Genomic DNA, 14,248 nt, shown 5'->3' with positions numbered 1-14,248 from the left:
GAAATCAGGACACACATGAGAGAATCGTGCGTGTTCATGGCAAAGGGGCACTGGGGAAGCATCTCCTGTTCTTGCCTCTGTCCGTGGGGACCGCTTCCCAAGAAGTCTGGCCATACTTCTTGCCCATCATAGAGAAAAGTCCTCATAGAGGAGTGGACATAGTAGAGATAAATTAAAGACATCTTCAGTTTGGGATACATAAAGAATATTGAGGAAGGACTTTACTGGATGGAGCCTTTTGGTGTGATTTATCTGAGGGTAACATGTTAGAATAAATGTTATCCTTTTATGCAGAATCAATGCACAGGTCAACAGTGGCACGTAACCTAGTGTTTACTTCACTAAAAACCAAATATGAAATAATTCCTGTATGATTTTCTTTGAGGAATGAGTTCTTCCTATTGCTAGTCAAATAATGCACAGGCTTTTTGGATAAATTAAAAAATTGTAATAAAACCATGAAGAGCAGTTCATGCGTATCTGAAATATGTTCCAGCTATTATGCTGCTGTGAAAAAAAGATGTGTTCAGGTGCAGTTTTTCAGGTCCAGGTTTTCTGAGTTTGGAATTTCTTTATTGTTTCTACAAATACAAGGGTTTTACATTTCAGAAAATTTGAAATATTGGTAGTAAGAAGTGGTTCTTTTAAAATGTCTGAAAAAAGATGACTTTTTAAAATGTTGTTGTTGTGTCATGTATTGTACATTTAGGCATCGGTTTCTGGAAGAAGCCTGTGTAAGATCTTAAATTTTGACATTGGCTTTAATATAACACAAACTATACTTGATTACTAACGCCCATGGTCCGATGAATAGCTTTTTAGTGATTTTAGGAGGAAATGAATAACTAACACATCTTTGCTGTTCAAAGAGAACTTTGAGGTAGGGGGTAAACTTTTTCAGAAAAAACATGTTTATTAGCTAAAAAAATGTGTGTTCGGATTGCCTCAAAATGCAGTGTTTGTTTCAATATTTTATTTTAATCTGCTTTACACTTTTTGTTTAGAAATTCAATTTTATTTAGTTATAAAACCAGGTAAATACATATAATTGGAGCATAATATTCTAAACTAATTTAAAAGAAGAAATCCGGTTATAACTGTTTATTCAAATCCACAGTAGGAAGAAAAGAATTGCTGTCATCGCATCTGTAAAAATTTAAGCATTGTAATAATAGTTAAAGTGGAAATGTAACAATAGTTAAAGAGGAAATCAGAAATAGAAAAGATATCTAATTCAATCTCAGCCATTGCTGGTATAGTTAAGTCCTACAAAACACGTAAGGAAGATCTTAACTTGTTATGAATTTTCATAGCTCCATTTCATCCTAGGAACTATTTCATCCAGCCTCAGATGTGCTTCATTCTCTTTTTGTATTTACTGGAAAAATAAACTAGTCTCAGTGCGTTAGAAGCTACAGAGTTGGTGTATTTGTTGAAATTACTTTGAGGGAGAAGCTGATAAATATGCTTGGCCTGCCACTATATCATATCCTTTCCGGGGGGACCCCTTAGGATCACGAACAATTTGTATTCCTCCAGAAAAGAAAGTTAAATGGAATCTTAGTGGATTGCTGTCTGTTACAATATTCAAAGGTTCCCAGTCATTCTACATGTAAAATTGATCCAACAGAGTCTCCTTAAAACTCTTTCATGTTTAGTTGAGGCAGGTGAAAATGTTTTTGATAATAACAGAACTGAGATGGTCCAGATGCTCTGGAAAGGGATGTGTGTGACATGCATTTCAGGCAATGCTAGGAACTTCCATCCCAACATTCAGGATTACGCCCAGTCTTCAGACCAACTGCAGCATCTTTGGTATATCCAGATTATGCTTGTAGCCAAATGTCTTCTCCTGGGGTGGTGGAAACTCTTTCCATCTCCCAAGGCTGCACACAGGTATAGCAATTAAGATATACTGATTTAGTAGAATATCAGCTCTCTACAGCTTCAAGAAAACAAGGGAAGACCTTGGCCAGTTGAAGCTGAACAGAAGTTTGGTATCCTTTGGAAAAAAATAGCAATTAGTCTTTATTGCTCTAATAGCAGGTTACCCGTTGCCCAGGCATCGTGAGGTAGATCTCTGAAAGCAGCTAGAGGTTTAAATTCTTTTCTGTCTGCTTGCTTATGTTGAAACTGAAATTTATATTCAAGCATAATGATGTTTCTTTAAAACATGCCCCCTCACCCTTCTATGTGTGTTGATTTCTCTATCACCTCTGTCATTCTTTCTCTTTTAGACTATTCTTCCTATTCATCTTAGTTAACAAAACATAAATGCTAGTTATGTATTTGTATTTAACATTCCTCTGTTGGATTTGTTAGTTTTTCTTTTCCATTACTCCACAAATATTCTTAATTAAGAGAAAAATAATTAACATTTTTACCCCTGCAGAAACAATCCAGACTGTTGACTTACACCTTCTCTCTCGGTTGGGTTTAGAATTGTTACAGTTGTGAATCTCTGTAAAATCCAGATGTTTGCCTTAGCACCTTGCACTTCCATGAAGCCTTTTTTGTGACAGGAATATTTGGGGGAGGTCAGATATGTTAGAAAAAAAAAGGAGTGACATTCCACCTCTCAAACAATCTTTCTGATCCTGGACCCACTAAGATAGGCAGAAGTTCCATTGACTTCATTAGTCTCAGTCAGGGCCTTTGTTTCATCATCTTCTTTTTTTTCTTTCTTTCTTTTCTTTCTTTCTTTTAAACAGGAGGAAATGAGAAGGAATAAGAGGACGTGTCTGTGATTGTCACTATATTAAAAGAAAAAAATCTGCCAATATCTACTATCTAACTAAGACTAAAGAGGCACTTAGTAACAGAAAGGCTTAATGCTGTGGGAGAGCTCTAATAGCTAGTTACATCAATCATTGTCTCAACTGAGTCTTGACAAGAATCTGATTTAATGGGCTGAGCCTGTTTCCAGCCGTTGTTAGTCTAAAAGTTTTTAAGGTTTAACAAGACCAAACTCAGCCTGGATTGGCATTGTATTGCTAACTGGGAAATTCTGTATGATTACTACACCAGCAGTCCATTTTCTTCCCTACAGAAAGGGTGATCTTTTCAACTTATTTTTTAGTTCTTTCCTTGAGTTGTCCTGGAAAGGAAAACCAAAGAGTGCAGAGTTATCAGAGGCTGTCCAAGGAGGCAAAATAAACTGCACTGAAGCTGCTAAGTGTGAATAAATGCATCAGTGGTTAAGTTAATGTTATATTTTATTTCTTCTTACTCATCACTTTTCAAGATGAATGTGAGTTAGATGTCAAGATTAAATCAATGGGTGATAACTATGTGCACCTAAAAAGTAGATGTTGTATCAGTTAATTGAAACATCATCAAATATGAACATAATTCTGAAGGAAAACAATACTGAAAATTATACTGAGAGTGAATCCAGAAGAAAAGGACTGCTGTTTGGTGAGGAATTTGGAATATTGCCTTGACAACCCAAACCACTGCAGTACTGTCAGTTGAAGAATATATTTGTGTCTTCTTGAGATGAATGGTAAAACTCCCACGCAGTTTGGCTTGAGGAGGAATCAAGTCATTCTATTTTTGCAGAGATCTAATCATTCAGCTGTTTTTTGGCTTAAATTAGAATAGTCTCAGGACTGATACATGCTGGTTTCTGAGAACCAAATAGTGGCTTTTCACAGGATGAGGATTGTCTGGAGAGTAGCATGTTCTAGCTCTAGCACCACCTGCCTACTAGCACATTCTTTATTAGAGAAGAAAAGAAAAGGTGATAAATAGGACTTATGCCTGTGTGGCTTCAGCCAAGGATTTTCCTACCTCAGGGAATACACCACTATTCTAAATGGCCCTTTATTCTGTTGCTGTGTGAGGCTGGATGTGATCCAGAAAATCAGCCTGTTCATAGCTGCAGTTTTAACACAAAATATTAGCTCTTATCTTCTATTTTAAGTGGCTCACTGTGTTTCTAGTGCTGGTTTTTATTGACTGAGAATTGTGGGCTTTAAGTAGTTAAATAAATACTTTTTTCCAGTGAGTCTAATTAAAAGAACAGCATCTTTATCAAAAATAAAATCTTAAACTAAGGATTAATGCCAAAAAGCTCCAACTCTGGAATCTGATTGATAATGACTGGATTTTATTTTGTGTTGAACTTGTTTTCTGAAAAAAAAAAAAAAAGTTTCTTTTTCTTTCTTTTCCTGAAGCTTTTGGTTTGTTTTTCCAAGCTTTTCATAGTGTCTGTGCCAGTTAACCATATATTCTTATCAAGTTTGAGAGCTCTAAACTGTAGAGTGAATGGATAATTTAGGAACAATGTAGTTGTGTTCTGGTGTTATTTACATCGAAGTTGGCTTTCACATCCAGCCAGAATGAGGAAATGTTTGTATTAGTTGGTGGCTGCTTAATGACAGTGAACAAGATATAGCTTTGTTCTGGCTAGTTGTGTGGATGGGTTTTCTCTTTAGTGTAATCTCCGTTGCAGTTGGCTCTGTTGAAGACAATCTCAATACTGAACTGAAAAATACAGTGGTGCGAGTGACTGTTTTTCTCAAGCCTTCTGGTGACTTGAGTGGAACACATTAGAGCTGGATTGATGGAAAAACTAGGGGAAGTTTAATTGCCGCTTTATGTGTTTTACTGTTCCCTGGAAAATGGAAGAATCTTGGGGTTGTGATATGTGTAAAAACAAGTCAGAGAGGTAATGAGGAATTTTTTTCCCCCTCCCCAAAACAAAGCCGTTTAAATGTCTCCTGTGCTCATTTTCAGTTGTTGTTCCCAGGGCTGTACAAATATGATATTGCAATTTCTACTTTTTAAGAAATTCCTCTTCATGCCTTCCTTTTTTGATATAGATGTAATGATTCTTTACTTGATGGTAGACACAGTGTAGCCAAAATTGTAACTTCTAAGTTCTGTTTTTGCCTCCACTCAGGTCAAAAGAAAAACTCCCCTGGCTTTTCTAGTTCATGCTTGAATCCTCAGTGATCATATTAGATAAATACATAATGAAGCACTTGAAAATCTATTCAAACACTCCTGTAATGTTATGAAAATCAGAAGGATTTAGGCATGTACCAGAATTATTAACCACAGAAATTCAAAAATCATGAGTCAGGCTACAAAATAAACAAGACATATATAAGCCTCATTCCTGTAAGTCTGTCTTAGAAAGTATGAGATTATCAGGACAGTAGTCTCCCTTTCAGGTTGCCTCTGTTTTTCTTATGGATTTTTAATGTGAGAAGTTACTCTTTCAACTTCCTCCATGCAGTTGTGATAGAAAGGATTTTTTTGATGTTGTTGGAAGATGAAATTATGTTTTAATTGCCATGCTCGAGGAGTTGAGCCCACAGAGAGGACAGAAAGTATCCTTTGCACTTTGGTCACAATAAAATCGTAAGTATTGATGATGATTTAAAAATTGAGTGTGCACATCATTTGTTTGCTGAACTATAATCTTAAAATCATAACCAGATGAAATATTCAGAGTAGAAAATCCAAAAGAGCTGAGCTAACAAGATAGAAACATTTGAACAGGTCCTTGAAGTGCGCTACTAAATATGGATGCAGATGGCTTTAATGAATATTTCATCTAAGGGACCTTACTAATTAAGATCCACATCTCCAATGAAACCTAAAATACTGTTGTTGATCGTTGTGCTTTTTTAGTGTAACCCTATGTCACCTTTGTTAAATGATCTATATATAGATTGAGTTCTGTATTTTCTGGAATAAATAAAAGGGGATCTATAAAGGCTCCATTATTTTTACACCGTGTTGCTCAAGGTTTGAGAGAGAGCTTTTGGCAGTCTTTACCTGAAACAGGTATTTATTTCAGGAGCGCAGTAACTTGTATTCAAATGTTCCATTTTCAGTCATATCAACATTTCTGAAATTATCTCCACGTAGGGCTGAAATTTTGCCAGGATGTAACAATTCGGACGTTCACATAGGAAAAAAACCCAAAGCATCGCTTTCCTTCATCTTTGTAGGTAAATTGTTTTCTATCTGAAATACAGAAATGGCCAGGTTCAAAACCAAAACATGGGCATTATAGAAATGTCTTTAAGTATTTGTGTAAGCATTTATTTATATTTAATTGAGTTGCCAGCTTTGGAGTATCTGTTGTGGTTTTAGCTCATTTCTGTGAAGCTTATCCAAAGCCTATGGGTTATGGCACTTATGTGATATTCTGAAGGGACTTACATGATACATGGGCTTTCTTCTGGCCTCCTGAATGGGATGAATACAGCTCTCTCTGTGCATCCATATATTTCACACTCTTTAATTGCAAAATTCATTAAATGAAGACTAAAACCCATAACATTTAGTGCAGCATCAAAAAAAAAAAAAAAGCCATGTCAGATCTCTTTGTGATTGGGCAGAGCTCTGTGGTAATGAGTTAAATAGAGCTTGCTGTTGTTTTCATTCCTACCCTTGTTACTGTTGTCGTTATTGTTATTTGTGCTACTGTCATCCTTAGGAGCTCCAACAGCAGACTGTTATGGTGTTGTTCTAGATGCTGCAATAGCAGAACAAAAAAAATTCAGAAGTTTATATAAAGTATGTGAGAAAGACAACATTTCCACCAACAGAGAGAAGAGTACAGGCGACCAGTGGAACAGCTTGGGTTGCAATGATAGCTGTATTTGGGCAGTCAAAGAGTTTGTAAGTCCTTGCAACCATGAGGGCATAGGTGAGGCTTTGAAGAACAGAATGAAGGTATTCTGCAGATACATGCAAGGAATATCTTGCAAGCGAGAGAACAGGGAATTTCCTGAAGCTGGTTTTGTATTCGTGCTCCATCACTGAGAGTGAGGTCCGGAAAGGAAGAAAACTGAAGCAATTATTTCAGTGGTGGAAAGTGGGTTGCTCATGGATTTGTGAGCGAATTCCCCTGTGGCACCCTGTGACCCACTGTGAGACACTGATTTGGGGATTAGCTAAAATAATACCCTTGAGGATCCAACAGCATAGATAACTAACCTGAGGCTTCACAGCAGCTGCAGGGGTTATTGCAACCTTGAGATTGTCTCTGTTGAAGAGCTACTCTGTATCTGGGAAGCAAAATTGAATCTACATTAATCCGTTAGGCCTTTCTTCCTGCAGAGAGAGTGGTAACAGCAGGTTTTATCCCTAAAACAGGTCTTAATGGCTTCTCAGTTGATTAGGTCTGTATGTAATGTGAAGACTAGATTATTCAATTGAGCTTGTTTTCTATAAAGGAGAAAATGAACATATTCCATTAGAATATTAAAACTAAGACACCAAATGGCACATCAGAAAATTGCATTTCATAGCTGACATTAACACAAAAGGGAGACTTTCTTATTTTTAAGGTGAAGATCTTGTGGTGATGAGAAATACAATAGCATGCAGTTCTATTTATCTTGAACATGCTGAAGGAGAGTGAGGATCCTAGGTTGTTTAATTCAGCATTCATTCACGTGACAGTTCGTTGTTAGATTTCTGCTTACAGAGTTACATTTAGGCCGAGGAGATGGAGATCTGCTCTGCTCTCTGCTTGCCCACACATCCATCTCTGACTTCCATATATGCCTGAGACAGCAGCATCTATAGTAGACTGATGTCTTATGCAACTGCAGAGGATCAAGAGGACTTGTACCCCCCCATGAAGAGATTCTATTAAAAAACAAGGTTTTCGCTATTTTAATAATAACAGAATACTGAAGTATAAAATGTCATGAGCATCTCTGCTGCTTGTGCTATTGCTGTACCTTCTGGTTCTTTACTGCTAATGTCATTGTATTTGAGTTTTATATTATCTCTTATAATTGCTTTCAAAAAAGAAATAATGACAAGAGGAGTTGGATCATCAGATAGTGATATCCCTTTCTGACAGCACAAAAATTTACTACAAGTTTTTGTGATAAAGTTGTTGTTTTCTTTTTCTTTTCAGGTACCATGATCAACAGGATGTTACTAGCAACTTTCTTGGAGCAATGTGGTTGATTTCAATAACTTTTCTATCCATTGGATATGGTGACATGGTACCTAATACATACTGTGGGAAAGGAGTCTGTTTACTCACTGGAATCATGGTGAGTGTTCCTGAATTTATTTACCGGATATGAGATTAAGTTTGCTGGAATTAGTCCCAGAACTCTTGGCTGGCAAAACAAAAAGCTTGCAGAGTGTATAGGCTTACTTTCACCACTCCCAAAGTCTCTCATTCCATATTGTGGAACGGAGGGCTTTCGTCCTCTAGAGGTAAAATGAAGAGCTGTGTAATGAAATACAGAGAAACAAATTCCACCCTAATGTAATTTGCAGCTTCAAAATCTCAATAGAGTCTTTCATTAAATGTTACGATGCCACATTTTCTGAATTATCTTTAGACATGTGTGACTTGACCACTACTAATAAGGAACCTACAGATCTGACGTTTGCTTCTTAAAATTAAGTTACTTACAGGCACAGAACAGTGGTGGTGGCTAGTGTGCATAAGCTTTTTGGCTGTGCATAGTTTTCTACATTGTTTCTTATGAGTCTAATACCATACAGTCCACAAGCTTCCATTGCTCTAAGTGGTTTTATGTAGTGCCATTTTCATTATGAGTTTTTGCAGGCCATTGATAAAATGCAGCAATTGTTAGTAGATACATATTCAGTACATATTTATTAGATGTACCTCATGTCTAATTTCAGTTTTTGTGTATTGCACCATTTGGCCAAAGGTGCAATTTGGCAGGGAGCAGGACAATAAATTACTGTCTTGGAAACTTCTAGGTATCTACAGTAAATTTGAAGTAATAAGGCTCCTGATCCTGCCACTTCTATTTGTGTAAAGCTCCTGTGTAAATTTCCCTATGAGTGAGAAAAACAGGATGGGCATCATAATATAATATATCTGACAGTAACATATATATATATATATATATTTATTTCTGCTTTCTTATCTATTGATCATAAAAGTAACGCAGCTCAAATATCTACCTTTTATTAAACTGGTATATTGGGATTATGGCTGAAAAAAATGGTGGCAAAAAGTTTCTTCTTTTTAACAGGTGTTTTGGTAAATCTGTTATTTATAAATATATGTATGTTTTGTCCAGAAAGTAAAATAGATCAGTGCATTATTTTACTGTTGAAGATTTCTTTCCAAATGCTTCTTTTTTTTGTTTTTGTTTTTAATTTTTAACATCTGACAGATTTCAGGTCCTTGACCTTTATTGAGAAGGACTTCTAGTGCATTTTGGTGGTGGTGGCACATGCATGTCTCTTTAAATACAGTTTTTAATTTAGTTGGAAAATACAGGCTGAAGAGGAATGACTCAGAAGGCTTTTCTAAAGGCTGTTGACTAAGCTCAAATCTGCCATCTTCTGGGGTATTTGCCTTTGTTCCTCATTCTCAGAAGGATTTTGATGCCAAAGAGGATAAATAGTGCCATAAGTTCATTAGGAAAAGAGGAGAACAAGTAGCACATATTGCCACACGGATGTGCAGAAAGGGGACTCAACTCTGTTATAATGCTTTTCTTCTTCCCAGAAACCATTTAGAAGTAAGAAGCAAATGCTTTGGGATGCAAGTATCAGATCGTTATCCCTTCTCATTACAATCTCTGACTAGGCTTTTCTGAACAAAACCAGCCAAATTCTGGATTAACTTGTGTTGAATATGCACTCAAAACAAATTGTTCTGCACTCTTGGCATTTTCAGTATGAAAAAACATACAACAACAGAAATTTTAGGAGTTTCAAATCCCTGCAGAAGTGCAGTAAGAATATTAGTATTGATACAAATCACGCATAGGTTTCACACTGCTACCGGGTTTATGTTGATGTAAATGACATCAGCATCTGGACTGGTCTTAAAAGTTTGATGGGCGTGGGTAGCCTATGCAGTTTTATTACAATGAGAACAAGGCAAAAATGAAATCACAGAAACGCTCTCCAAATTATTTCAAGTGTTATTCTACACGCTGGTGAATGAACCACACAGAAGGTGAAATTATAAGCTATATTTGTAATTTTACTTATGATAGCACCGTTTGGCTTCTGGTCTAAAATTATTTACAGTGGTTGTTTCCTTTGTTTTGGAGAGAAGCTTAAAGTGCTAGTTAATGTATACTGTTTGCATATATAGAGTGCTGGTTAATGTATACTACGTTTGCATATATAGCTTTTCTTTTTCACAGCTGAAATAAGATGCCTTTGAAAATTTGGGTTGTAAAATGTACAGATGATACTCACCCTCATGTCTTTGATTTTTTTTTTTTTTCCCCATGATTTAAAAATTCTGCAACTACCTTAGAAGCACTAGGACTCTGAACACTCAGAAATACGTACATAGTCAGAATCACATGATAATGAATTTGGGATAAATACCTAGAGACACAGAAAGAAAGCATTCTTGACAAAAAAAGGGGTCAGGTAGTTAGAGAGTGATGTTAGTTAAAACAGTATGGGAAGTCTTGACCCTTAATTGCATTTTAAAGGACATCAGTAATGTGGCTTTGGTAAACTGTCATCTTTGACAGGAAAATTATGGAGCAAGGGGACAAATTCAGATGTTGAAATTAATGATTTCTTTTGGTAAAAGATCTGAAAGATAAGCAGTATGAAACAGTGAATATATTAATGAAGTCTAGGCCAGAAGATCTGTTCAAGACCGAAAAGCTCATAGGGTTTACGTATAATTCTTTAAAAACAACTACTCTTTTGAAACCTGTACAGTAACTAATTTATGTTTATTGTGGAAAAGATAAGATCCTAAAAGAACAGGCTTACAAATTTCCATTTGCAGAGGAATGATGGATAGTCTAATTAAAAGATACACCAGAATAACTGTGAAATGAATATAACAAGTAAAATCAAACCGTTTGTGTGATTTTTAGAGAAAAATGTAATTCCCTAGCATCTGAAGTAGCACATACGTTGTTAGACTAGTGCGATCAATACCTCGAGAGGGCTCCTTTTGTGTCCTCACCCTGCTCACAGAGGAGCCCAGGTGTGCGCTGGCTCTCCTCCCACTTCTGCCTTAGGATTTGCTTTCTGTGGGATGGAAATTGGACTGCGTGAGCTGAACCTGCATTGGGCTCCAGCCAGGGAAGTCAACTTTATGCAGTCTGCTGACAGCACTGTTAAAACTGATAGCTGTTGCTCTCTTGAGACATTGGTTCAAGTGACATGTTTTAAATTCTGCAAATACATACTCCCGGAAAACAGGATAAACTTTAAATATATTCTGATGATGCTAAAAGAAAAAAAAGCACTTGAGAATTATTAAGAGTAGGCCACTAAAGAAAGAACTCTGAGTAATATATCAGAACAATTGAACAAGCAAAAAGAAAACCATGAACCATTTGGCTTTTGAAAAAAGAGGAGAAATACCAAAAGAATGTGTTCTGCCATATTGAACAATTTAATTTTTGATCTTGCAGAGCACATAAACATGCGAATCATTAATGAAAGTATTGAAACAGGACAATACAGAGTCGGTGGCATGAGTAAATACAGATGCTTTTAATAAACTGGCAAGAGAAGCTAACCTGGGTAACCCCCTCTTAATTAGCGATCAGTGTTTTTTCTAATGTAACTTCACTTGGCAGTAGTAGTAGACTATGGACCAGGTAGGCCATAAATCTAATAGTGAACGTGCCTGCCACCCTCTCTACGCATCAGGTAGGCATGCAGATAGTGAAGGATGGATGAAATATGAGTGCCATCTTCTGTATCAGAACAGGATATGGAAGAGATGGGGAGATCCACGCAGTCTTCACCGTGCCATGCGATGCATCTGAATTTTGTCTGTCCACCAAATATGCAGGGGTTGTCAGTGCACACTCCAACAGCCCTCACAGGTCCTGGTCAGCAGGCTGAGCTCAGCTACAGGTGCAGCACTTTGTTCATGCCACTGTTAACGTCAGCAGCACTGCTTATACATGGACAGTGTTTTCACCTGCTGAACTATTTTATAGAATCAGGATGTCAGAGAGATTTGCCAGTTTTTCCTTGATTTATGAGGAGTATATCAAAGCAAAAATGTAAAGAAGGATAGTAGAAACTAGTAGAAGTTTGGGAAGCTGCATCATAACTGACTGCAAAATTGGAAGAATGAGAATGAATAAATGAACTATTAAAAATATATGAAGAATATGGAGGATATCGAATAGCTCCTTGCCTAGTATGAGAACAGGTGGTCTATCTGGCTCCATTAATACCCATTACATTTGAAATAAATAAGTAGAAATGCTTCTTCCTGCTACATATAGTCATTCTGTGCAATTCATGTTGCAATTACTGAGTAAATCTGTATTTATGGGTAATTTTTACAGATCTGTATGAACTTTTTGTTGTTATGCAAGATAAAATAATAGCAATACATTCTTATGGCTTCAAATACAGGATCTTCTGCGAGGTTTGAGAAGGGCTCTTTTGCTTTTACGTGCAGCATTATATGGGGAGCTAGTACATTATTGTGTGGTGCAGAGTTAAGGATTGCCTTCCTGAAGAGCATTGTCAACAGCAAGAAGCAGACTTGACAGAACTAGTAGGTCAAACCTATGTTCCTATGACAAAATGGGTGAGTTGCAGCTGTTATAACTGTTCAATCACAGGCTGCACAGCGTGGCTGGCTAAAGCTTGAATGAAGATTGTTTTAGATCAAATAAATTTCCTATAGGATTTTCACGTTGGCCTCATTGTTGCTGAAATTGTAGCTCAAATGCTCTTCTTATTAAAATGAACACCAGAGAGCTCATTAAGCCAATGAGGGAAGCATACAAATGTTGAAGGTATTCTTCAAGTTGCAGTATAGAGGTGGGTAAGGAGGAGATGAGGTGTTTCTTCTAGAAAATTTTTGAGTAGCATCTTTTAACTCCTGAATCTGAACCCCACTCATGTAGGTGAGTAATTCTGTAACTGCAGAGTTAACATTGGCTGCAGATCTCCTGGGAAGATTCCTGAATAAAAGAAAAGGAAGGTAAACAGCAGATTTCAGTGGTGACGTTTGAAAACTGTTTTATTTTAAGAACTTTCCATGGATAATGTACCAAAAGATCATAAATTATTTTGCATTGTAATGCCTAAAACATTGTGGGATTCTTATGAAAACTTTTCTTTACATCATTTAATTCTGTAATTAGGTGCAGAAACATGGAATTGCTTACAAAACACAGAAATCTATTCTGAGTTACGCTCAAAGAGCTGAAAAGATATTCTTAAGACTAATACACTGCCTTGTGAATATGGTTGAACTGTAGAAGTGACTCAATTTTCTGTAATAGCAGTAAGAGGATAATAGATTGTATTGCCATTTGAAGGTTTACCTAGAGCATTCTGCACATTTATCAAGAGTCTGTAGTATTTTTATCATTTCTCCTATCTGGTGGTAAAAGGTCAGAGCAATGAGGTGAACAGCTTTGTCAATGAGAAGCCTACTGGAGGAATTTCAAAAATCTAGAACGCAGCTTGGTTTTTACTTCCCTGACAGTACAGGAAAATGTGAAAAGCTTTTCATGCAGATTGGTAGCATTTCAGGTCCACTTCTCAGCTATATGCTAGAATATAATTCATTTCATTGTGAGAATTTGGTAATAAATGTAAGTGACCTCAGGGTTCAGAACAGTTTGTGTTCGTTCCTTCTAACGTAACACAATGTAAATGGATGATGTGTCAAGCAGAAACATACAATGGAGAAGAGAGTTAATGATGCTCAAATTATTAGGGTTGAAACTAGTAGTAGTTGGGCTGGTCAGAATTTTTTCAGCTCCTTCATTATTGTTGTTCCAGCACACCAGTTTGCCAAAATGGGAACTTTTCTCAGGAATGTAGTTATTTCTTCTGGGTTGTTTTACAACTATGGCTTGTTGGGATGAAATTTTTAGCTGAAGTAAGAAAAAATAAAGGAGGAACATAAAATTACAAAAATGAAGTTGAATAGTTCCTGAGAGAGAAAGAGAGCATGTGAGCGATCCCTGGGGCAGTAGTGGTTAGGGCAGTAAGCTGGATTGTGAAAGAATGGCAGAGGCAGTCTTCTGTCTCCACTTGAATAAACAAAATCTTCTGGAAGGTGTAACCATCTTTTAGAATTGGAAAACAAACAAACAAAAAAAACCCCTCACTCAGAAGGTCTTAATTTCATCCTGATAGAATAGGGAAGTTTTTGAAGTGTCAGAGGACATAGAAACGGTTTCCCTCTTAGATGTAATTAGGAATTACGGTTGCATTTCAGCAAGTTCAAAGGCAGTCAGTTACTGACTGGAATGGAGAGCAGTTCTCCCAAGATACCTTTGTTTACATAAATATGACT

The 14,248-nt window shown here is 36.7% G+C and overlaps 1 protein-coding gene and 1 long non-coding RNA gene across 13 annotated transcripts in view; one reads left to right on the top strand and one right to left on the bottom strand.

The window, feature by feature from the left end:
• KCNN2 (potassium calcium-activated channel subfamily N member 2) overlaps positions 1–14,248 on the top strand; it is a 300,746-nt gene that overhangs the window by 268,279 nt on the left and 18,219 nt on the right. Inside the window, exon 13 of the mRNA XM_064502223.1 lies at positions 7,895–8,036. Within this exon, the coding sequence (XP_064358293.1) occupies positions 7,895–8,036 (142 nt within the window). The remainder of the gene's footprint in view (positions 1–7,894; positions 8,037–14,248) is intronic.
• The window catches only part of LOC135324986 (uncharacterized), a 152,654-nt gene continuing 149,742 nt past the window's right edge, over positions 11,337–14,248 (bottom strand). For all 12 annotated transcript variants that reach the window (XR_010386215.1, XR_010386209.1, XR_010386210.1 and 9 more), the window contains one exon: positions 11,337–12,899. This is a non-coding gene — a long non-coding RNA (uncharacterized LOC135324986). The remainder of the gene's footprint in view (positions 12,900–14,248) is intronic.

This window comes from Dromaius novaehollandiae, chromosome Z (genome assembly GCF_036370855.1).
Source record: "Dromaius novaehollandiae isolate bDroNov1 chromosome Z, bDroNov1.hap1, whole genome shotgun sequence".
Taxonomy (NCBI): domain Eukaryota; kingdom Metazoa; phylum Chordata; class Aves; order Casuariiformes; family Dromaiidae; genus Dromaius; species Dromaius novaehollandiae.
This window is presented reverse-complemented; position numbering and strand designations above follow the sequence as displayed.